The 25,426-nt window shown below is 50.4% G+C and overlaps 1 protein-coding gene across 3 annotated transcripts in view; it reads right to left on the bottom strand.

The window, feature by feature from the left end:
- The window catches only part of GUF1 (GTP binding elongation factor GUF1), a 270,588-nt gene that overhangs the window by 166,167 nt on the left and 78,995 nt on the right, over window positions 1-25,426 (bottom strand). For all 3 annotated transcript variants that reach the window (XM_086962692.1, XM_086962693.1, XM_086962694.1), the window contains exon 9: window positions 9,700-9,903. In XM_086962692.1, the coding sequence (XP_086818818.1) occupies window positions 9,700-9,903 (204 nt within the window). The remainder of the gene's footprint in view (window positions 1-9,699; window positions 9,904-25,426) is intronic.

Below are 25,426 nucleotides of genomic sequence, written 5' to 3'. Positions count from 1 at the left end.
CGGTGCCGAATATTGCCGAGACTGATTTTGCTCATAACTGTATTTTATTAAGTATCTGCTAATACTTTGCTAGCCGGCCCCCGGGTTGTAGGCTCGTGGCTGTGTAAACTGAAGGTTGTTAATAAAGGTCTTACACAAAAAAAAAAAAACTCTCCAAACTCCAGACACTCTAAAATGCGGCAGCACGAGTTTTGCTTAATTTACCCAATCACCATCCCACCTCTGCCAGCATTAAGCAACTCCACTGGCTTCCCGTTCGACGACGGGTGGACTTTAAAGCCCTCTGCCTAGTGCATAAGGCTCTATATGGTGGTGGGGCCGATGATCTGCAATCATTTATCCCCTCTATGAGACACTTCCCTGCCTAAAATACACAAACACTGGACTGGTACACACCCTAAAGATAACAAGAGTAAGGTGGGGCGGAAAGGGTTTCTCCTTCCAGGCAGCAAAATTGTGCAACTCGCTCCCAGTACAGCTAGGACTTCAACCCAGTAGGGCGCTCTTTAGGAAATACATAAAAACCTGGCTCTTTTCCAAACCCTAAACCCATCAGATATTTCTGGTATGCATACACCTCGGCACCAAGACGCCTCGGCAATAGTGCGCTCTATAAATACTCAGTCACATCACCTTAGTGCCCGGGACCGCCTAGCTATAGTGTCTCATTTGCCCTCCTACTCACACACAGAGGACTAGGCCGTAGACACTCAGAACACAAAACTCCCGACCCTCTCAGGAATCGCGGTGACAGGACACACCGTTTTGATCTCAAACTCATATTTATCCACAACAAGATCTGACGGAGATACAAGGATATTTTAAAATATTTATTTTAACCATTGTGCTCTGGTATGCAGTATACGTTCCACAATAAAAAACAAGATGCCTAACACAAATATGGTCAGCATAGTAAGTAATCCATAAATCACAAAAGGTGTGGTCATGGTTTTAGATAGGGTAAATTACCCCACCTCCCCTTCTACAGAAGCAAAGTTATTATATATCAAAAGATCTCTGGATGTTTGCCGCAGATTCCATACCTTAGCATGCACAGATGAAAGTTCTACATCTCAGGTGTAGTCGCAATCTCTTCTGTGTAAAATCTCTCTCTAAGTGTGCATTTGCATGTCTGTCCATACCTATATGAGAAAGAGTATGTGTTCCGAAACATCAGCTGCATTTGTGTGTTTTGTCTAGGTGCTAGAGCCTGACCAAAACAGAATATTAAGGGGCATTTTTGTTTGACCTGGTCTATGGTGGTTAGACTAAATCCCAGGAAAGAACATAACCCAAAAACAGCAGGAGGTTCTGTGTGAAAGTACAGCATGGCACACAGCACAATACATGAGCATAGTAGCGTTTGTAAAGCAGAGTAAAGACTGCAGGGTGCTCATGCTAATATAGGGAAAACTACAATGGGCCTGCACGGGACATATAACAGTATATATACACAACAAACAAATCATGTGGAATATACTATGTTCAATAATGGCCTTTTTGGGGGCGTGTTCAAGATGGCGGACGAGTAGGATGTTTCTGCTCGCCGCTCCTGCCCACAGCCGGAGCCCTACCTACATAGCCTTGTATAGCGGGACCCTGACGGAAGGTTCTGCCCCGGGAAACGTCTGTGATTCCTGTCTGCACCCTCGGCGCTTGGAACAAATGGTGGAAGCTGGTTTTGGGCGACTGTGCTGGGGCTGCCCTGGGGGGCCTCTGACGGCGGCGGCTGGAGTCGAAGGCGGGAGTGTGCCGCGATGGATCCGGACTGCTCTGGTGGGTCTTGGCGGTGATCGGGGTGCCGGTTCTCCGCGACGGTGCCACCCTGGCCGAGATTCTGCCTCTCCAGCGGGCCGCCGGCTGCCCATCAGAGGTGACGACAAAATGGCGGCGCTCGCCCGCGCCTGAGGCCTCGCGGACTGGGGGAGCAAAGAGGCGGATTGCTGATGGAGGAGGTGATTGTGGCCGGGGTTGGAGGTCGCCCTGGTGTGTTTCGGCGGCGAGTGGGGAGCTGGAGCTGTCCGGTGCCTGTGTCCTGGTTGCCCGTGGGCTGAGTCCCTGGCTGACATAAGATGGCGGTACAGCCCACTGCGGTGGCGGTGTGGAGCAAGTGACCGTCCGGTGGGAGCCTGGACGGTGAGTGCATCCCGCTGCTCGCCCGCTGCTGAAGCTCGCACCCCTGTGGTGCGCATCGCTGTGGCCTTGCGGATTGGTGTGCTCCCAGGGCATTGGTGACGGGCCCCGTGTGCCTGCATCGGTTGACGGCGGTCTGGGAGAGCCTGCAGAGGTGAGAGAGGTGCGAGGGGCCTAGCAGTGGTTCATTGCCTACAGCGCCATTGGAACAGCTCTTCTGAGACATTGTGGGGTCCCTGCAGGTCCTTCCAGCTAGGAGTGCCATAGAGACAGTGACTGGGGCCAACCTTCCCTCCCCTTGGGTGTAGCAACGTGAAGGGGGCGGCTTCATAGTGCGACAATAGTGACTGTACTGGCCTGCGGCTGTCGGGACAGCACGAGCGGGCCTAGAGTGCCCTTGGGGGGCAAGTGGTGCCTGGCGGGGCCAACATCTGGGATTCCCTACACTGGAGAGGCGGTGCGGGCTCGCGGACGCTCACTGTGGTCTTACCTGCCGGTCTTACCTGCCTACCATCCCTGCAGTTAACACCACCGCTGCAAATTTTCGGGCCTTTTGCTCTCCCAGACATTGTGATTGCGGCGCACCTGTATGGGGCACAGCTACCATCTGGACTTTCTTCACGAGGGCCCGTGGGCGGCCATCGAGCTCCGGGTGCCTGACTGGGGGCTTGCTGATCCCTTGCCCAGGGGTGTTGCTTCTGGCCGAGTGACCCTCCTCCCCTGCTCTACTCTGGGGGTCGCTGGGGTTGAGAGAGCCTTTTGGTGTGATCTGGGGTTAGCCGCCATAGCACAGGGAAGGATTGGACATTAGATTGTGGCTAGCAGCGTGGGCGTTTTCTCCACGACGTTGGTCCAGTACTGACATCGCGAGGGACTGGTGCGGCGGACGGGAGCGACTGGAGCTGTCCTATTTCTGGCTGGCTGCCCGGCCCTCTTTATGGCGACCTCCAAGAACCGGAAAGACAGGTCCGTCAAAGACTTACTTCTTAAGACCGGTACTGGGGGAACAGACGCTATGCCGCAGACGAGCGGGGTAACTGCACAGCGAGCGTCGGCAGAGATTGATGGTCCTGTTACGCGAGATATGCGCAAGGATCTGGACTCTGTGGGGTGGCGGGTAGATGATTTGGAGAATCAGACGGCGGCCAGGGACGAAGAGATGTCTCAGCTTCAACATGAGGTGCTTCGCCTTCGTGAGCAACATTTACATCTTCAAACCCACACAGAAGACCTGGAAAACCGCTCGCCTCGAAATAACATCTGGATTCGTGCGGTCCCACAGTGTTTGGAAGCTTCTGATATAGAGGCCTTTGTCGTTGATCTGTTCCGCCACATTCTGGGAGGTCCCCCGGACCTGGAGATCCGGCTGGATCGCACGCACCGTGTTGGCCTCAGGAGGTCAGCAACAGCCCCACCGCCTGACATCCTGACATGTGTTCATGATTTTATTCTTAAGAAGCACCCTATTGAATTCCACTCTTGCAAACCGCTCCTCTTTCAAGATCTAGCGGCCTCCACCCTTCAAAAGCGGCGCGACTTCCGGCCTATCAACACATTTCTTCGTTCAAGGATGTTGCATACTCCTGGGGGTATCCCTTTAGGCTCATGTTCAAGTGGGAGGGTAATCTTCGCCAGATCTGCACTGTGGAGGAGGCGTCCTCTCTCCTGCGCATCCCGGAGGCAACACTCGACGGCCCTGAGAAGCAAGATATCCCCGCTCAGCGAGAGGACGGTGGCCGCTGGAGGAGAGTGGGGAACCCGCGGCGGATTCCTAGTCCAGACACCGAAGCTATGGCCAAAGAACGTTTGGTGGTCCTCCGCTCCCTATCGGAGGACTCCTCCCTCACTTCCCTGACTGATATGGCCATTTTCTATTAGCATGTTGTCCACCTCTGCTTCTTTAGTTCAGATTCCCAGTGGTCTACTCTAGTGGTTTGGGTTGGGTCCGGGCTGGGGGGGAGGTGGCGGGCACTCCTGCTATTCATCCCACTTCTCACCGCAGGCGGCTTGCCTGGGACTTTGGTGAACTCTGCATATGACAGTTATTCTGGGTTTGTTGGTTCAGGGGTTTTGTTTTATGATGTTTCCTTTTTTTCATGGAGTTCTCTCCTCCTCATCCGCTGTTGAGCCATGTTCTTCACCTAGGCCTCTTTATCTGTCCTGTGTCTTTCAGCTGGATGGGTTAGTTGCTGCAGCCTTACCTCTCAGTTCGCATGGTCACTGAGATCCATATAGTGTCCTTAAATGTGAAAGGCCTTAATAGCCCTACTAAACGCAGAGCACTGCTATCTTACCTAGAGCGCTCGGATGCCCACATATGTTTAATTCAATTATGGCGGACACTCCGCGCCTTCGTTTACGGGCATTTCCGATTCAACTGTTTTCATCCGCTACTTCTAAAAAGGCTGGGGTTGCCATCTTGCTTTCCTCTCGGTTTCCGTGCCAGTTGGGTAGCAAACACGCTGAAATTAAGGGGCGGTTTCTGGCCTATACCTTTACATTAGACACTCACATGTTTGTGCTGGCCTCAGTTTACGCTCCCAATAGTGGCCAGGAGGGTTTCATTAAAACGGTCATTCAGGACATCGCAGGGTTGTCAGATCGGACAGTTTTGTTGGGAGGGGACATTAATTTAGTCTTAGATGGGGACTTGGATCGTTCAGGTCGGCAATGGGGTCAGACGGGTACCTTGTCCAATGCTCGGAAACTCCTTTTGACTGACGCCGGGCTCATTGACATTTGGAGACATAAAAACCCTCACACCAGGGCGTACACGTTTTATTCACACCCGCACAAAACTTACAATCGCATTGACTACTTCTTTACCTCTGACCTGTTTACACAGCGCACAAGCGAGGTTGAGATTCTCCCCTGCCCATTGTCTGATCATTCTGCACTGCGCCACTCCTTGACCTTTCCCCCAAGTTTGCGGGAGACCATGCTCCAGCGTCCCTCAGTAGTGCGGCAGGTTGAGGAGTGCATGACGGACTACTTAGCTCTAAATGACACACCAGACGTTTCTATGACGACCCTTTGGGAGGCGATGAAGGCAGTTCTTAGAGGGGTCTTCACTGGCATAGCATCCGCGGACAATAAAGACAGAAGGGAGAAGCGGGCACAACTGTTGGCCAACGTAGTGGAACTAGACGTATTCACCAGCGCACCGAGGCACTGAGGGTCTGGGGACAGTTGAAAGCAGCTCGCGCACAACTCGCTGGGTTAGATATTGATCGGGCGGATGCAGCTTTATGCCTTAAGCATTCTTCCTATGTTGGGGGCGATCGTAACGGGCGCTTACTCGCCAATCGCCTCCAAGCTCAGCGACAAGCGTGAAAGGTGACATTAATACATGACTCTGGGGGGCAAGACTGTAGCGACGACGAGTCGATCGCCGGGGCTTTTCGGCAATTGTATGCATCATTATATTCGGCTCAGGCTCTGCCGGATACTGCACCGTCTTGGTATCTCCAGAAAGCGGTCACCTCTAAGTTGCTACCATCCAATGCGGCGGAACTGGAAGCCCCTGTTAGAGTGGAGGAGGTTATTTCTGCGACTGCCCGTCTTATGCATAACAAATCCCCGGGTCCCGATGGGTTTTCTTCGGGTTTTTATAAGAAATTTTGTGGGAAACTGGCCCCTATTCTTGTGCGCGTTTTTAATTCTGTAGGATCAACTGAGTCTTCCCACTTCCCTTCCTCTATGCTGGAAGCTTTAATAACTGTAATATCAAAGCCTGGGAAAGATCACCGTTTTTGCGGCTCATACCACCCTATATCACTTCTTAACGTGGGCTTAAAGATATTTACCAATATCTTGGCGACGCGGCTCTCCAAATTTCTCCCCGGCCTGATAGATCTGGATCAATCCGGTTTTGTCCCCGGACCTCAGTGCTCAGATAATACTACACGCCTTCTCCATCTTATGGACCGTTCCGAACGATTCCCGGTGGAACGCATGATCCTCTCTGTTGACGCTGAAAAGGCGTTTGATAGGGTCAATTGGCCGTATCTCCGAGCAACCCTGCTTCACTTTGGCCTCCCAGAGCGTTTCATAGCCTGGGTCTTCCAGTGTTATGCGAATCCCACTGCCACAGTACAGGTGAATGGGGTGGTGTCAGCGGCTTTCCCAAGACGAAGGGGGACTAGGCAGGGGTGTCCGCTGTCGCCGCTGCTTTTTGCCCTGTATATGGAGCCCCTAGCCCAACGCATTCGGGATGACCCTTCGATCCGAGGGGTGTTCTTTGGAGGGTCTGAGCACAAGCTTTGTCTTTATGCCGACGACCTGGTGGCAAACCTGGAACGCCCTCGCGATTCCTTGCCGGCTTTTCTGGACGAGTTGGCTCAATTCGCCTTATCATCGGGCTTTCCAGATCAATTTGCATAAGTCACAAGTGCTTAGCCTGTCTCTAGAGCCTGAGGCGCAGGTGCTGCTCCAGCGGGACTATTCGATCCAGTGGGTCCAGGACGCCATCTCATATCTAGGCCTCCAGGTGGCCCCTACGGTTTCTCTTACCAGACAACTGAATTATTCACGCCTATTGAAACAAGTACGAGCACTACTCCGTAAATGGAGGCCTCATTTCCTCTCATGGTTAGGACACATAGCGGCGGTAAAGATGGTACTGTTACCTCAAATACTCTACCTGTTTCACATACTCCCGTTGATGCCCCCCACCGGGCTTCTACGAGCCCTGCAGAGGAACATAGAGCGATTTATCTGGCGGGACCAAAGAGCTTGGATTCGCCGCCATCTCACTTACCGGGATCCGCTGGAGGGCGGTTTAGGGATCCCAGATATTTTGGCATATTGGCGGGCGGCTCAGCTACAGGCTTTGGTGGAATGGACTCGAATGGACTCGATCAGAGTCTGAGAAACATTGGTTATTTATGGATAGGGCTCTCGCGACTCGCACTCTGGGGAGTGCTCTTTCTGCCCTGTCAGAGTCGCCATCGCAATTTGTACCTATCTGAGATGGCCCGGCCCATTATGGCGGCTTGGGACAAGACTGCTACTTTGAGAGGACTTACCATATTTCCGTCACCCATCACGCCTATTGTGAAGAACCCGGACTTTACGCCCGGGCTTGATTATAGGGAGTTTCAACATTGGACAACGGAAACTACCCGATCCACTGGGCACTTCTTTGATCTCTCTGGCCTACGTCCGTTTGAGGAGTTCCGTACTGACTCTGGGCTTCCTGAAACGGAGCGATTTCATTATCTTCAGATTAGACACTGGGTACTACAGGAAAGGGTATGGGAGGGAGCGGAGCGGTTGCTAACGCCGTTTGAGCTGTGGCTCATTTCGAGACACAGTGACGTGCGCCTGACCACGGACATGTAGAACTTCGTACGGTCCCCCCGGACACAGCGAAAACTGCCAGGCAACTGCGGTGGCAGCGTAAGTTGGGAAGGGAGCTTTCCCTGAAGGAATGGAAAGATATTCACCATCGGGCTCGCCGCACGGCCCGTAATGCGGCATCAATTGAAACGGCCACCAAACTGGCCACGTACTGGTATTTGACGCCTGTATGGCTCAATAGGAGCAACCCTTCGCGCAGTCAGTTGTGCTGGCGCGGCTGCGGCGCACCGGGTACTCTCACACACTTGCTCTGGGATTGCCCTCTCCTGGCAACATACTGGTCACACATACTAGATGAGGTCGACTCCCATTTCGAGACACAGATCCCGAGATTCCCGGCCTATGTTCTTCTTGCCCTCACCAATGCCATCACCTTCCCGCTCCATTCTAGGAGAGGCAAACAAATGGCACTGATGCTAGGGGCTGCAGTACAAAACGTCTTGACACACTGGGGCTCCACGTGCTTCCTATCCGGTTAGGCTGGTTACACAAGTTGTGGTTTATCTTAGGGATGGAGAAGATTTTGTTTTTCCTAACAAACCCACAGGCATCCTTCCACGAACTCTGGGCCCCTCTTGTAGAGCTGTTGACATATGAATTTACAGAGCGTACATGTCCCAAATATCTTAGATTGTTACGCTTGACTGATCGCCCACTCCTGACAGGCCAGCTTCTTAGTTTTACTGGGCCTCTTTACTGGACTATCCTTTCCCTGAGGCGCGGGTTACTTTATCTTTGCGGAGAAGGGGAGGGGAGGGCGGAAGGGTGAGAGGGGAGGGGGGTTTTGTATTCAAGTTTATTGTTCTCTTGGCCACCTGCACAATACTACTATGCCAGGTTGTCACCCAATGATTGTGGAGCATACTGGCTCATTTGTCTTTTTGTGGAAATCAATAAAAACATCTTAAACAATAATGGCCTTTTAAACTTATATTTCAGATATAGTAGATAAAGTAGCTTTTATGTTTGAGATTGACCTAACATATGTAACACAACAACCTTAGTGTCTATCATAGTATCTCCTAGTAGCTATGGTGATATCCAAAAATGGTCAATGGCTTTCATCAGGATTACAGATAGTCTTGCCCTCTCCAACAATGATAAATGATAAATAAATGAATAAATCTTGTTTCTGGCACTGTTAATCTGTCACTTTATCCTATATCTACTACATCATAAATCGCTGAAGTAATGGAGTATGAACTGGTCATTTGCAACTTTTGCATTGAAGAAAATGGGAGAAAGTCAGGCTACAGAAAAACTTTTATTAAGAAGATTTAAAAGGCCGGACAGATTATGTTCATTGCGCTTCATGTTTTATTTTCACATTGTTAGTTGGAATTTTCTTATGGCATCTAGCAAAGCCAAGACATTGTGTGATTTGTTTGGTATATCCATCCACTGGCATTTTTTTGGGCTCCTACTAATCTATATTCAATGAAAAACGGACACATTCAAATAATGTTGAACTAATACCATGCATGTCCTCTTGTTGTGCACGGTGCTTAATACATCAGCAATGTAACTAGATCAGTCTTGATTCCTATATTACTTTTGATCTGTAGGTTATATCCTCAACAGAGATAGAGGCATTCTGAAAATTCAACATTAAGCATTTGAAGAATTGGGTTGCTCTTAGAGAACACAACCCACACAGCAGTCCAAAGCATATTTCAGTGCCAAAGTGTGTAAGGAGAAAAGAAAAAGTGACAAAACTTCTCTTACTAAGCTTCTTGGATCTGCAGCTACAACACAAATAAGATGCTGCAAGCTCCTCCTCTCTCTTTCAGTTCTGGAAGGAAATTAACTCTAACCTTGTCCACGACTCTTTCATCTGCAAATAAATATACCTACTAACATACCAACAACCTCCAATTTAAGAATGGCAGGCAATTTTTAAATGCACCTTGCTTGATACTATTGTACCCTTCTACTCGCCATATACAGCACTCGGTTGCTTTAAAGTTTAGTTTGTGCTATCCAAATAAACATACAATGAGATTTTGAAATGGAAAATGAACAGTGAGTGTAAGAGCTCTTCTCAGATATATCAACGGTTACTTTATATTTCCTAGGCAAATAACCATTGAACATTAAGGAATGTTTTCACCTTTATAATTTTTATACTTGGTAGCTTTAAATATTTTTATACTTGCTAGACAATTAAATGACATACTTAAACAATGGTGAAGTAAGTTTACATACAATTTATTAGTTGGCTGCTCCTCTGGCGTAAGAATGCCAACTTCGTTGACTTCATAGCTTTTCTTTGTGTGAGCTGAAACTATCTTCTGCCCTTTGCAAACTTCTCCACCAAATAGTGCAATGTTAGCTATTACCCCTCGATAGTGGTCAAAGGTGGAATCAAACACCAAAGCTTTCAGAGGATCTTCAATTTTCATGTTGGGGCTGAAATAACAGTATAACCAATTACATTAAAATGGAATTTAAATATCATCTGCAGTAAATCACATCCTAAAATATTACCTTCATTAACTGAGGAAAATGTGCTTACCTTTAGTAACAGTATTTTTTAGTGGGTTAATTATCTTACTGTACATTCCTCAACCAATGACTATCTTTCAGGCTTTATAATGGTTTGGAAAACTTTTACCCAGAAATGTCTTTCTGGTGCCACTAGGTAGCTCCATGCAACTTCAGCCGCAACTCAGTTTCCAGACATGAGAATCACAGAGTATATTATGTGCCAATCGCCATCCTGAAGTTGATAAGTCATACTTTTTCTGTACCCCATTACTCGAGACTTTGGCTGGAACAGCTGCCAAGTCTCTGTCCACATTTCCTGCACATTTTATTTAAAAAAAATATTTGAGCACGTGATCCAGTCAAGTTTGATATTAGTTTTCCTCCCGTTTCTCCTCCGAAATCCAAATTTATCAGTCAATAGGAGTTATTATATGTAGGTCCCACTGTTTTTGATTTTGAAAGTGTAGGATTTGACAGAATGTTGAGCTGCCAGTGATTACTTAATAATTGTGTTCCCACCAGCAAGGAAATACTATGTTCATTGGAAGATGTAAAAGTGGTTCACTTCTGTACCAATGCATGTGTCATATCTACAGCATTTGTCTGGATGGGCTGCTTTTTTACAATATCACTGTAGCAAAATGGGTTCCATCCATTCAACCCCCCAAATTATTTGCCTTTTTATCACTCGGTTTTTGGGACTTTACTGTGGATCAGTTTTGCTTCTCAAGTCTTACCCACGGTAATCACACAGCAATTGCACTACGCGTCCTTACCACCAGTGTCTGCCTTTTAAGATAAGGCTGCTGCGACGCATCTAAGGTAAAGAACACTGGGGTGGATACATGGAAGAGTGGGTGCACGCATGTGAGGGCTACTCTTGTGAGACTACTGTCATGCACAGTCCAGTAATTGCACATAGGTACCAGAAGGGGATCTGCAGGGTTAGATGTTGAGCTGGTGTAGGCCTTATAATATTAATGAGCACTCATAGGTAACATCAGTAGGGTTTACTGGTTTATATGCAGTACCATTGTATTATAGAAATAGGGGGAAATCTGCCCTAAGTTGCAGTTCTGCTTCCGTTAGGACTACACAGTCCAGTGAGGTACGTAACTGGGCTGCAACATGTATGCAAGTTTGAATATGCAGTTCCCAACAACCTACATGTACATGACCTGATGGGTTGTCCAGTACTTTCATAGTTTTTCTGTCTCAGCTCTGGATCCGATTTTTGTCCTTTTGTCACCCTGCTGGCCCAAAATAATTATTCTGCTTCCCAGAAGTGGGTTGTCTTTACCTCCCCACACAAAAGGAGAAATCAAGATTTCCTGAGGAGGAAGCGGTGAGGAAGAAAATCTGCACCTGGTAATTAGTTGTTAGTCTGTAGCAGTGTTGGGTAAGCACAGGCCCACTGAAAAAATGAGGAGGATGAGACATTTGGAGCCGACACAGAAGTGTCTCCCTTTAAAGATTTGGTAGGAAAGACCCTGGCAGTGATACCATCTAGTGGTGGAGCTGAGGAACCCAGAGGATATGTGCACATAGACATCTCAATGATGCCATACTGGATTGTCACAGCATGCTGTGCCGGAGGTTTGGGACAGGGGTGGAGGAGTGATGTGGCATCCTGAAATTGGCTTGGGGCACTTAACATCCAGAACTTTTCAGCCATACTTAAAAACTCTTGCACAAGGTAGAGATTGAGAGTTGGACCCTGGAACTGGGCTGCAGCAACACCATAGACAACTGGAAGGACAAGCCACGATGCCCAAATTAACTAAAAACTCTATCTGCAGCTCCTGGCAAAGTGTGCCATGTTAGAGGCCAGGCGGCCTGCTCAAACGCCCTCAGGCGGCTAGGACTCCCCATCAAGAGTAAAATGAGCCGAGGGTCAAGCATATCAGCCCAACGGGCCCAAGGTATCAGGCAGAAAGGATTTCACCTTTGATCCACCAGCTTGAGCGATGGTATGGTGGTCTCATCGCAAGTTCAGAAGAAACCCCTGTGATGAGCCAGTGCTCACTAGTCAGCGACAGATCCTTAAATAATTAATGACCCAAAGGGGGCAAGCATGCATTCTCCTCCCAAGAGTTTCACTAGGCTCTAGACCCCATCTTACGAGCTGGTGTATGCACAAATGATACGCAGGTTGGAAGAAGACAATATAGGAGGCCAGTCCCTGGTTCATCAGGGGCTTCATCCCCATACAGCACTTACCACGTGTCCGGGCACATTGCCCTCCCTCATGCTCATAATGAAGGAAATAAGTTGTGCAAGACATGTGGTCTGTGCAAATAATAGGTCCACAATTGTCTCTACACTGGGAAAAAAGCATGTCATTGTAGCGCTTGTTTCTCCGAGGATAGTGAAGCAGAGCAGTCCAAAGCTTACTCAGAGGAGGTGGTGTGGTCTAATAATCTCTGTCCACTGGAACACAATAACAACACTCAATAAATGATTGTCCAGCCAGTACTTTTTCTTTAAAAAATTAAAATATTTTTTTATTAAACACAACACAATACTATGCAGAATTTACATTAAGTAGGTAGAAATACCTACAATGGCATTCTGAAATCACATTTGATTCCCAGGGGGACACTATCCCCTCCTAAACCAGATAGAGGATCTCTATCAATATTTCACTCTCAATATTACAGACCTACTGACTTTGTCAGGTCACCCCACGAGTATACCAGGCAACCCTATTGACTTTGTTTGGGTCAACACATTGAAAGACCAATAACTACATATTAGAAAACCACCATCTTATCACTGGAACCAGTAACTATGTTTCAATGTGTTCATCATTGTTAATAAATAGTGAGGTTCATTAGAACCACGGTCAGCAATACATTTTTAAATAAAGCATTTTAAATCAACATAACATGTGTCTGTGTCTTACTTGAACTACTTTGGGCCACACTGACTGTAGGCACAAGACCAACCACTAGAGGCCCTGCACTCCTGAATAGTTGAGCAAACGCTCCAGTGCCGAGAGCTTATAAATAATGGCTAATCTGGACGGGTATGTCCAGGCAAGGGTCTCGGTCACACTATGCCACTGGAAGCAAGTTTTATCTTTCAAATGAGCTCTGGAGGGGGGGCGTGGCTAGCAGCCCAAGATGGTGCTCGCAAAACTGCATGCATGGGCTCCAATATCATTCTTTTGTCCCCGTAAAACTGCAGCATGTCGCCCGCCGGTGTTAGTTTGACAGCGCAGATCGCCCGTAACAAAACTCCTGTGCCTCACCAAGCTGGTGGTGTGGTGGACTGAGGAATGCGCCTGGGCGGCTGACTCCTACGTGGGATTGAAGGTGGTGGCAGGTGAACACACGCTAACATCCGCCATACATCTCTCCCACTGCCGACTGGAGTGCGCTGAGGGGGCAGCTTGGCCGGAGGGACTGAGCCCGGTGCTGGCTGCCACCTACCATGTTCCCTGTGGCCGATGGTGTGCCTGGTGCAGTCGCTGCGCTGCTGTCAATCAATCAATCAGTGACACTTATAAAGCGCGCTACATACCCGTGGGGTCTCAAGGCGCTGGGGGGGGGGGAGCCGCTACTGCTCGAACAGCCAGGCTGTGAGGAAGATTTGCAGCTGCAATAATGGTTGTGCAGGCCGTGTAAAGAAGCGGCCCCGAATCCTGTTGTGCAGTATGCTGGGGGAACTGTGTCAGGATTCCTAGGAATGGACTGGTGACAGTGACACACAACCATGCTCTTGCTCCCCCTGCACTGTGCATCCTGTCACGGACTGCCGACGATCATGACACGGCGTCCTAACTTCGGATGGTGTCTCGGGGTGGCTGGACAGGTGATGCGGCCTGGTTGACTGGTTGCAGCCCTGGGTTCCCGGTGTGGCCCCCCTGGTCGGACAGCAGATTACCCCATCATTGCTGTGCGGCTGGGTGCGGCGCGGGCTGCTGCGCATCAGGCAATACTTCTGCCACAGGGTGGGCTTGTGTGGCTTATATCTCGTGCGGCGTTGCAGCCTACGTCCTGCCTGGCTCTACAACTACCACATGACACCCGGTGAGGAGCGGCCCGAGGTGGTGTTTGCGGTCCCCTGGAGATCCTAGGGGGTAAGAACTGACTCTAGCTACCCTGTATTGGGGGGCCTCGCCTCCTGACCCTTTTCCCCCTATACACAAGGCCACTTACCTGGATGACGCCTGCGGCGAGGACGGATGATTGAGCCCAATGTTTGATCACAATCTCTGAGTGTCGGAGTGGTTTGTCCCCATGGTTCACCACGTGGGCCCAGCCGAACCATTAATGGGAGTTTGTGCCAGCTGCTTGACTGTGGGTGTGAGTTGGGCCTCCTGCTGAAGGCTAACTGGAGAGTTGACACCAGGTCCTGCACGTTTGTGTATGAGGCGCTACTCGGAGGGCTTTTAAGCAACAAGTTTGATGACCCTCAAGCTGTATTACCTGTAACGTATGGAATATACGGGGTGAACCCTCCCTAAAAGTCACCCGGCTTACTTTGACTAAGGACATCGCCCAATTCCACTGTGTCTAAACCTTGTTGTCCCTTTAGCACTAGCCCCCCTCCTTGATTTACCAAAAGTGAGACTGTATAGACACGTTGCCGGTTGGCCTGCCACTCTCCTGTGTCTAGTGCACGCTCTGCCAACCCCATGGCTCGCCCTTCCCTTTGTCTTCACCCATTGCCAATATTAGTCAGTCCCAAGTTGGGGCCAAAGATCATAAACTGTGCACTGTGTCGCCCATAATACAGCACACAGCAAAATAGATTCACTCACTGTACTGCCTGAACCAGCTATCACCCGATCAGGAAGAACGGGGTATACAAAAAACAGGAATCGTGTCACTCCAGCTCGCATTCGCTCCTGCTCCTTGCCCTCTGAATGCTCACCGACTCATTCCCCCAGTGATAAGCACTGTGCTGGCAACACTTCCAGTTAACAAAATGGATGTTATCTTTCAGGATATGCGCGATTCCTGGACCTCTCTTTCACAGCAACTGGGTGGATCACCACAGTCATCAGCCTACTAAAGTTACCATAAGTTGGCAGATAGTTTTTACCCTAATGAGACCACGCTGGCCACTGTGGTCCCGACCTACAAAGACCATGAGGCACAAATCATGCAACTGCGCCAAATGGAGTGCCCCCACGTAACTCAATACATTAAGGAACGCCTCCGGAGGGAGATAGCCCATAGTTGCCTATTTGTCATGTTCACAGTCGAAAGGGCACACCGAGTCCCCATCAGGAAGCCAATTCCCGGTGCATCTGCTCGACCTTTCATAGCCAAGATCCTCCATTTTTGGGACCGAGATGTTCAACTACAAGCGGCCTGAGAAAAAACACCTATTCTCATCAATGACGCTAGGTTCTCCATATTCCTGGACTACACAATTGCTGTACAGCATAAGTGTGCCTCCTTTCAGGAAATTAAAAGACACCTAGATGATGCCGGCCTCATATATGCACTTTTATTCCCAGACAAACTTAAAATAATTTTTTTGATAACCCAGAAAGTGCTTGGGAATGGTTGGTTGGAGTTTCCCTCCCCTCCCCTAAACCAATCACAACGCTGCAATGGCAGCCTTGTGATTGGCTGAGACGCCGCCCCAGAGGCGTCTATGGAGAGGCTGTTGTCTCTTGTGCAGGCTGCATGCAGCCTACATGGAGAAAACGGGAGTGTGTGCATGACATGTTTGTGCACATGACTGGTTTGGTTGGCCCTGGGGCCGACCAAACAGACAGCGTCCACAACATTGGGATAGCCAATCCTCCCTGACGCGCCCGCCCCCAACAAAACCCTTCTTCTGCTTAGTCACAGTGCTTGAACCCTAAACCTAAAATGGTATTAATACTATTTTATGTTTCTGCTTCTTGCACTGCAAGACAGCAGTGGGGCACCGCTCCTCTGCGCACACGGAGGAGCCGCCCCTGCCTGGCACACCTGTCCACCGCATTGGTGGACTGGTCTCATTTTCCCTCCATTCGCCACCGACTATTTGGTTTCTATGGTTAGAAACCCTCAAATGTGTATAAACTGTTTGTATTTTTATGTATGGATTATGTTTTAATTCCCTTTTTTTATTGTCATAGGGCAACTATCGTACTATAAATTGTATGATTTTTAAATATGTTTATTAAACTGATATTTTAATTTTAGTTTGCTTTTGCTGTCATTTCATGTTGGTTGTTCTCCATTTGTTACTGCCTAGGAGTTTTTTCACATACATTATTATCCCTGTTCTAGGAGTAGAGTTTTACTCTAGTTTTCAGGGGGTCTTTGTTTTGCACAATCCTCATTATCCCTGGTTACTGGGTGGGGACTTCAATGCTGTATTAGACACAGATCTGGATCATTCACACCTACCTCTCCCTGGAGCGGGCACAGTGTGCCTGGTTAAGGAGATGGGTCTTTGGATGGATGGCTTGGTTTTGACTGACATATGGCGTGACCGTAACGTAGGTTTCGATAGAAGTCCAGTTTCTTATGAAGGCAGGCGCATTGAACTATCTGGACTTTTTTGAAGCGGTCTTAACTTTTAAAGAGAAATCTATTCAGGGAAAAATGTATGTTGCAAAAAAAGGTCTTAACATTCTTGGCTGGTACCATCAAGGCCTATTTGGTATGACACTCAGACCTGGTACTAAAGAACAGCTTTCAATTGTAAATGACCAACAAATTGAGGAATCTTTAGCTCTTTGGTCAAGGAAATTTCCAAAAGAATTCAGTGAAAAACTAGGGTGTATCACTGGTTTTAAACATTTGATGGAGCGTCACCAGATAAACATAAACTAAGGAATGTGCCATTTAGCATAAGGGATGATTTGTCACTAGAACCTAATAAAATGTGTGAAAGTGGAGTTATTGAACCTATAGAATCATCTGTCTGGTTAAGTCCCTTGGTGGTAGCGAAAAAAAAAATGGCAATTTTAGGGTATGTATTGATTTGCTAAGCCTCGACAGAGAGATATGGGTTGATTCACACCCCTTACCACGTATATATGATATTCTTTCAAAATTTGCTGATGCGAAGTATTTTTCAAAGATCGACTTGGCATCGGCATACTATCAGGTCGGGCTTGATCCTTGTTCAAAACATTTGACTGCCTTTGTGTCACCAGTTGGCACTTTTCAGTTCAAAAGTATGCCGTTTGGGCTAGCCTCTGTGGCTTCAGTGTTTCAGCGCATTATGGAAAAAGTTTTAGAGGGTGTTCCTAATACGGTTATTTTCCAGGATGACATTTTGGTGGCAGGAAAAACTATGGATGAACATAACATGACAAAAATGTTTGTTTTTTTTAAAATCATTTTTTATTGACTTTTATATCATATGAAAAAACTGTCACAATACATTAGCAGTTAAACGTGATACAACATTGCAGTCATGCCTATGGGGTGTAGACATTGATATGTGGATCTACGGATTGGGGTCATAAGGACGCTAGTGACTGATGCAGTGTGAGAACGGGGGAAACACTGGGAGAAAAAGAGGGGGGGAACTAGGAACCCCTCGTGGGTAGAAGGAGATGGAGAGCGTGAGCTGTGAAGTGCGGGGGAGAGGGGGGAATCACCATAAGGGAGAAGAAGAACCGGGGGGGGGGAGAGGGGATCGGGGGGCGCAGACTGAGGCCGGGGAGGGAAGAATTACGCAGATTGTACAGGGTGCATCCATGAGGAAGGCGATGGAGGGAGGGATGACAGAGGGGAAGGAGGAGGGGAGATGTGGGGGGAGCAGCGGGGGAGGGGGTGGCGCGGTGTGATGAAGGTATGAGGGGACGATGCCTTAAAGAGGCAGTGGTGCTGTCTGGGACGCCACAGTGCGTTGCGAGGTGTTCGGGGTGTCACGTTGGTGGGCTAGCTTGATTTGGTGGGACAACGTGGCCCAGTCCAAGGATATGGGACGCTTGCGCTGGCCCCTTGCCTCCTCCTCCCGCAGTGCGTCCTCCTCCGCCATTGCCCATTTTTTCACTGCACCCACCCATGCCTCGAAGGAGGGTCCGGTAGCTGCCCGCCAGTGCATGGCTATGTTCCTCTTGGCTAAATGAAGGGATAGTGCAGCATATCTGACCTGCACCTCATGTGTCTTTGGCCTACGGAAGGTTCCTATCGCAACTGCCTCGCAGGAACGTAGGTCTGCGAGGCCGGTAAGGGTGGAAATCGAGTCTAGAACTGCCAACCAGTAGGCCTGAAGGGTTGGGCAGCTCCAGAACATGTGCAAAAAATGTGCGTCAGGTGATTGACAGCGGGGGCAGAAGAACTGTGTGTCGGGAAAGAAACGCTGCAGACGCGCTGGGGATTGATAGGCCCGGTGTAGGATATAGAATTGTATATTTAAGTTGCGCCGCTAAGAAGTACGACTCGAAGGCGGGGGCACCCAGGCCCCCTTGTGTGGTCGGTAGTTGAAGTTTGACGAGGGATATTCTGGGACTGCCGTTTCCCCACACGAGTGTGCGCAGCAGCGTATCTAGCTCCTGGAAGAAACCTCTGGGAGGGACAACCGGAAGGTTGGTAAAGTAGTATAAAAGTCTGGGGACAATGACCATTTTAGCAAGTGCCACTCGGCCGATAGGGGCAGTGGGAGATTTTTCCAGAATCCACCCATTGACTCATTCTGTATTCCAGTGTATAACACAGAGTCATCCTTGTATACTGCCTAGGACTCTACGATGGTTGCCCTCGTAAAGGTCAGAGGGGGAGCGAAATAGGCAGACCTCTAGATAACGAGAGGCGCCCGTGGCCCAGGGAAGAGTCTGCGTACCAATCCGGACTTCCCGAGGGTCCAGGGAATGGTGTAGAGGGTACACCACTGATTTCTCCCAGTTCATTTGGAGGCCTGATGCCTTTGCGAACTCGGAGAGGATCGATCAAATGGGGGTTAGGTCCTCGGTGATGTCCCGGACATATAATAGAAGATCGTCCGCGTACATAGAGACACAGTGGACCGTATCTGCTAGGGGGATGCCCCACACTGCACCTTCCAGGCGCAGACGAATCGCCAACGGCTCTACAGCCAAGACGTAGATCAGCGGCGAAAAGGGGCAGCCCTGTCTTGTGCCCCGTTCGACTCACAGCGGGGTCGAGATGTATTTGCCGAGTCTGACCCGGGATGTTAGGTTAGTGTAGAGTAGCCAAGTGTATTGCAGAAGAGTGGGGCCTATGCCCGTTCGATGGAGAACAGCAAAGAGGTAAGGCTAGGTTACTGTGTCGAAGGCTTTTTCTAGATCTAAGATAATGCAGGCCGCGCGTGGAAAGGCCTCCCCCACCTGATCCTGAATATGAAAGACCCGTCTGATATTCTGGGAGGTGTTCCTACCAGGGACAAAGCCGTTTTGGTCTGGGTGTTTGAGGGGACGAAGTATTTGTTCCAATCGGGTGGCCAGAATTTTCCCCAGGAGTTTACAGTCCGCTGAGAGGAGCGTGATGGGGTGATAGGAGGATAGCAGTAGCGGGTCTCTATGCGGTTTGAGAAAGGATACAATCAACGACTCCCTGAGAGAACCCGGGAGTTCTCCACGCTCGGGAGCTTCGGCGAACATGGCCATTAACCGGGGGGTCAACAATGTGGAGAAGGTACTGTAGTACTTGAGAGGTAGCCCGTCCAGGCCTGGGGCCTTGTTCCGAGCGAGGGAGCGTATCGCACTAGAGACTTCGGCTGCTGTTTATTTTTTCGCGTCCATGGTACCCCTGACTGCCTCTGCGATGTGGGGAAGTGGCAATGGATCCAGGAATTGGGGGATCATCTCCTGCTGTTGGTGCGTCCGGGTGCACTGCAGCATAATAGTGCTGGAACGCATCAAGTATGTCCTGTTGGGAGCACACCAGAGTGCCCGCTGGGGTCCGAATTTTGGTAATTGGCATCGCGTCCGAGTCTTGACGCACCAGCCACACCAGTAGTGTGCCCGTCGTGTCCCGCTCCCTGTGGACGCGAGCGGCATAGGCTCAGAAGTTAAATTTGCGCATATCCGCTATAGCGGTTGCATATTTCAATTTGGCCTCGGCCACCTGGGCAGCTGTGGCCGACTGAGCATCCTCCTGTTTGGTGAGGGATGCGAGTGTCCGCTCTGTGTCGTCGTGGGTCTGTTCCACCGTTCTGCGGGCCCCCGCTATCTGTTTAATGCAGGTGCCCTGTGTCAATACTTGGAACGCGTCCCATTCCACGAGTCTGGAGGCGGCGGTCCCGGCGTAATAAGTGAAATATTTGCGGATCGACTGCGCATGATCGTGTCTAAATACCTGATCCATGAGGCAGTCTCTCGGGAGGCGCCAAGTGGGCACCAGAGGGTGAGGCGGTCTCCACCGGATCCGCAGGACGTGTGCGTCGTGGTCTGAACTCACGCGGCCTAAGTAATCTGTGTGTTGGACCTTGAGTATGAGTGACGGGGTGCATAGAAACCGGTCTAGTCTGGTCCGTAGATTATGTGGGATGGAGTAAAACGAATACAGCCTACTTACGGGATGATGTGCCCTCCATGCGTCCACCAGGGACCAGTGTGTAACCCAACGTCGGAACCTCCCGGAGCGTGTGTGGGCTGGGGAATGTGGAGGTGGTGGATGGGATCTGTCAAGCGTGATGTCGAGCTCATAGTTGTAGTCGCCCCCCAGTATCCACGGGAGCGTGGCGAATTGGGCAAGCTCGCACGAGAGGGAGTTCCAATATCTATCCTGCTCCGTGTTGGGTGCGTATATGCTTCCTAAGAGGACCGGCTGCCAGTCCAGTAGACCCTCCAACAGGACATATCTTCCCTCCTTGTCCACCACCCTACGCGTCTCCCCAAAGGGGGTGCCAGGGCGAACCCAGATAAGCGCGCCATGCGCAAATGCCGAATAGGTGGTGGCGCAAATAAGTCCGCACCAGCGGGATCTGAGTTTGTCCGTCTCTGCTGCTGTGAGATGTGTTTCTTGCAGAAACGCGATTTGGGCTTGTTGTCGCTTAATGTAGGCAAAGGCTGTGTATCTCTTACGTGGCGTATTTAAGCCGCGCACGTTCAGGGTGAGTATGCTTAGATGTCTGTGCTGCATTGGTCGGCAGAAGAGGGGTGGCCTGCGCCTACATGCGGCTTCCCTAGTATGGAATACATGTGCGCGCCCATGTGAGTGGTGGCACAGCGCGTGGGGATATCTCCTGTGTGCCTTCCTCTGTATATGTCATTTGCCCTGATGCTCATGTCTTCTGTGGGGCGTTGGGATAAAGAGAACAGGAGAAACAAAGCTAACAACTGGTTGGGGAAACTGTCCCAATACATGGGGCGCATCGGCAAGCTTGATGCGTCCAAACTAGCCCTCCAAGAGTCAGGGAGAGAACAGTTAAAACTAGGGGGTGGCGGCCTGGCCTGCTGGGCAAGTTCTGTATTGGGCGCTTGCAGGAGAAGTGGTTGTCCATACGGGGAACATCGTTTTCATCGTGTCTTGATAGCGGTTGTGAGTGGACCCCAGAGGGGGGTAGGTCGTCCATCCGCAGCAATCCGTCAGTCAAGCTGGGTAGTTTGTGATATCGCTACTGGGCAGAGTCAGCGATCAGGGGGGTGACCGGGGGCAGTGTAACGGAGTCAGTAGTGGGGTGGGGAGAGTTGCTGTCCTCTCCACCACTTGACGAAAACAGGTGTGGAATTCCCTCAACGTCTTCCTCCGACTGGGGTGCCCCGAGATCAGCTACAGCTTGCAAGGCACTGCGCTGCTCCTGCATAAGCTGCTCCAGGTCTGGGGATTCAACATCTTGGCGTCTAGTAGGATCTCTCCAGTTCTGTTTCCCCTGCTGTTGCGTTTGCTGCGTGGCTCTCTTCCTATTACGGGGTGTCCTGTGGCCACGTTGTTGTGGTTGGGTCGGAGCTAATCCGCGTGTGCAGTGGAGATCCGCCCAGTCGCACGCCTCCTCGGCTGTGGCGAAAAAGTGTGTGGAGCCTGCGTGAATTACTTTCAGGCGGGCAGGGAAGAGCAGAGAGTACTGCACGCCATTCTCCCGTAGGCGCCGCTTCACCTCCAAGGAGGATGCCCTAAGTTTTTGCACTGCCTTGGCGTAGTCCGGGAAGATCATTACGTGTTGATTTTCGACCTCCAGAGGGCCCACATGTCTGGCAGCCCGCAATACTGCGTCCGGTCCTGGAAATGGAGAGGCGGCCGGGTATCAGTCTCCCGGTTGGGACCCGGTGGGCCCGTTCCAACGAGAAAAAGGCGGTGCGGTCCTTCATCGGAGTAAAGGATTTTACCCAGGCTTCAACATATTCGACGGGGTTCGTTCCCTCGACCCCCTCTGGCAATCCTACCACACGTATGTTGCAGCGTTGGGAGCATCCTTCCAACTCGTCCACTCTGTCCTCCACCGTGGCCAGACGGTCCATGGCTGAACGGAGAGTCAGTCAGTCAGTCAAAACTCTTTATTTCGATTATTTAAAATCATAAAAGAAACAGCAGTGCATACATATGTTATACATAAAATAGATAGAAATATATATACAGATAAAATAGAGGGCATATAATTACAGACATTCATATATATACACTATTTATAGTTCATAATTCATACAAAACAGTTAATCAGCAAAGTGTCTTCGCCTCGCCTAAAAACTACAATTAAAATACAATAAAAATTATAATATACTAGTTTCCATGATTATGTGAGCAAAAACTCAATTCATACAAATTGTTCTTTTATTCTTCAGTCTCGCTGCAGCCACCAGAAAACTTGCTACACTGAAAATAACCCGCACACTGGAGAGTCATTTGCTGAGTCTGCAAGCGGGGTGCACGTCCGCCAAAGTCTTCTCTCTTCTCTCGGATCCAGTTTCCGCTGGTCGTCACGGAGTAAGTTGATGTTTGTGGTGAGAGAGCCCAGGCGTTCCTCCATGGAAACCTTGGAGAGTTCAATGGCTGCCAGGACCTTGTCCAGTTTGTCCGATATGGTAGGGTTTGGCTGCTGCAAGGGCGTCTCGGTGAGGGAGCTGGTGCGGGGTTGGTTTTCCGGCGCAGTTTCGGGTCCGTCGTCAGTTGCGTGTGACTGCTTCCCCATGGAGATGATCTGGGGGGAAGCCTCCACGCGTGTCGTCTTCAGGCTCGGAAGCGGGGTCGAGGTGTAGCTCCCTGGCGCAGCTGTCGTGTGGCTCACCGCCTTCTTGTGATAGGGGGCGTAGTGTGCCCCGAGATCTCCCGCGCCCCAGCGGGTGCCGCGTCGCCGTGTCGCCAGTCGTGCTCGGTATGTGGGGCCTACCGCACCAGGCAGATCCCACGCCAGTCCTCACTGCGCGCCCACTCTTGCAAACGGGGCGAGGGATCTCCCCCGAGAGCTGCTGGGTGTCGGTCCGAGTGGGACTGTCGGGGTAGCCACAGGAACTCTGTCCGCTGTGTAGAGACCAGGAAGCGGAGCCTGGTTCTTGTCTAGATCAGCCGACCCTGGCCGCCCATCATAGGGCCAGACAGTGGCATTCGTGGCTGTCCGTGTGCCAGCAGGGAGCCCAGGCCGTCAGGGTCAACCCACGATGGAAGAGGGGGGGGGGGCCCAGGAACACCTGTCAGGCACCACGCTCACCCCCAGTAGAATGCTCGCATGGGTCAGGAGCGTCCCTCAAGGCAATGGTGTCCCGGCGTGGGCGCCATGTTGGGGTCAGGCAGGCCTCAGGGGCAGTGGCCCCCCGTTGATGTTTTGTGCCCCTGGGGAGGGGGGGGGGCAGGGGCTGACTCACCAGCTCTCCTCAGGTCCGTGTCGGAAGGGAGGGCAGGGCTTCTTCGCCCCCCACAGCAGTCCAGATCAGCGTGTCGGCGCCCAGCGCCTGTCGGGAGCAGCCGCCTCGCACCAGGACGGCACCGGCGGTCTCTCGGCAGCAGGCGCGGGCGTCAGGAGCCAGGTCTGATGGTAGGAGGGGGCCACCGTGGCACCAGATGCGGCCCCTATCCCCGATCAGCAACAGCCAGGGCAGTGGAGAAGTGTGGCTCAGGGGTTAGAGGCGGCAGACCCGGAAGCTGAGATCGGCCCTGGACCAGAGTTCGATTCCCTGCCCCGACGGGGTTTGGGCTCAATAATTCCACGGACTCGATAATTCTCACTCCGGTGCCTACTCGACTCACGGGTTCACACTCTGCGACTCTGGGCAATAGCTTGCTTAATCTCCACAACGGCCACTCGCGGCGGGATGCCTGGCTTTCACCTTGTGGATACCCTGCCGGGGTATCTCACAGGGGAATACCAGGACGGGTTCCCTAAGCAAGCGCATAGATGCCTGCGATGTGGGCGATTTGCGCTATATAAATACATGTACATTTACATTTACATTTACATGGTAGGAGGGGGCCACCGTGGCACCAGATGCGGCCCCTACCCCCGATCAGCAACAGCCAGGGCAGTGCAGGTCTCGTCACCTCCGTCACCAACGAGGCCCGCCATCTTAGGCTCTGGTCCGGGGCACCGGGGCGTTGCAGGATTCTCACTTCCCCAGTGGAGAGAACCTGGATTCACCGGTGTGCCCGGTGCTGCTGGGGATCCCGGGGCTGGAGGGGTGTTTTCACCCCGAAAGGACAAGGAGAAACGGGCTACTAGGCCACCCTTTACAGGAGCCTCAGCAAGTTGCAACCGCCATCGTGGCCCGCTAAGCCACGCCCCTGATGAACATGACAAAAATGTTGATATTGTTTTGAGAAGTTTGGAATCTAGAGGTATTGTGGCGAACAAGCTCAAGTGTGTTTTTGGTGTGGAATCAATTGAATATTTGGGTCATTCTATTTCATGAAAAGGTATTGTGCCAAGAGAGGGTCTCATTCAAGCCATTTCAGGTGCCCCGTGTCCCATTTCTAAAGAGCAGGTTTCTTCATTCTTGGGTTTGTGTGAGTTTTACACTAAATTTATTCAAAATTTTGCTGCAAAGACTGTTCACATGAGAGAGTTGCTTAAAAAAAAGGTCAATATTTGTGTGGAGTGAAGAATGTCAACAGGAAGTTGTCCAAATCAAGAAAGAATTAGGTTCTTGTAAGATTCTTACTCCTTCTCATCCTTCTGTTGAATGTATTTTATCTGTGGACGCCAGCATTGATGGTCTGGGAGGAATGATTTCGCAAGTCAAACAGGGAAAGGAGTATACTGTGGCTTTTGCTTCTCATGCTTTGCGACCTAGTGAAAAAAACTACTCTGTTATTGAGAGAGAGTTCCTTGCGTGTTGTTGGGGAAAATCTTTCAAGCTTTTCACTGATCATAAACCCCTTACTCCTATTCTGGAGGGAAAAATTGTAAAAGATCATACTCCCAGAATTGCGAGACTTAGTTCGAAGTTGTTGCAATATAATTTTCAGGTCGGTCACATACCAGGGGGGAAAAATACGAGGGACGATTATCTGTTTAGATCCCCTTTGCCAACAAGGAATGGGGAGTGTGATAATGAGATTGAAGAGGAATGTCTCATTGCAGCTGTGGATGCTTGTCATTTGGGCTGTTTCTCAGAACTAGATTGGTTGAATGGCATGGAATCTTCTGT

This window comes from Lissotriton vulgaris, chromosome 3_1, assembly GCF_964263255.1.
Source record: "Lissotriton vulgaris chromosome 3_1, aLisVul1.2, whole genome shotgun sequence".
NCBI classification, from domain to species: domain Eukaryota; kingdom Metazoa; phylum Chordata; class Amphibia; order Caudata; family Salamandridae; genus Lissotriton; species Lissotriton vulgaris.
This window is presented reverse-complemented; position numbering and strand designations above follow the sequence as displayed.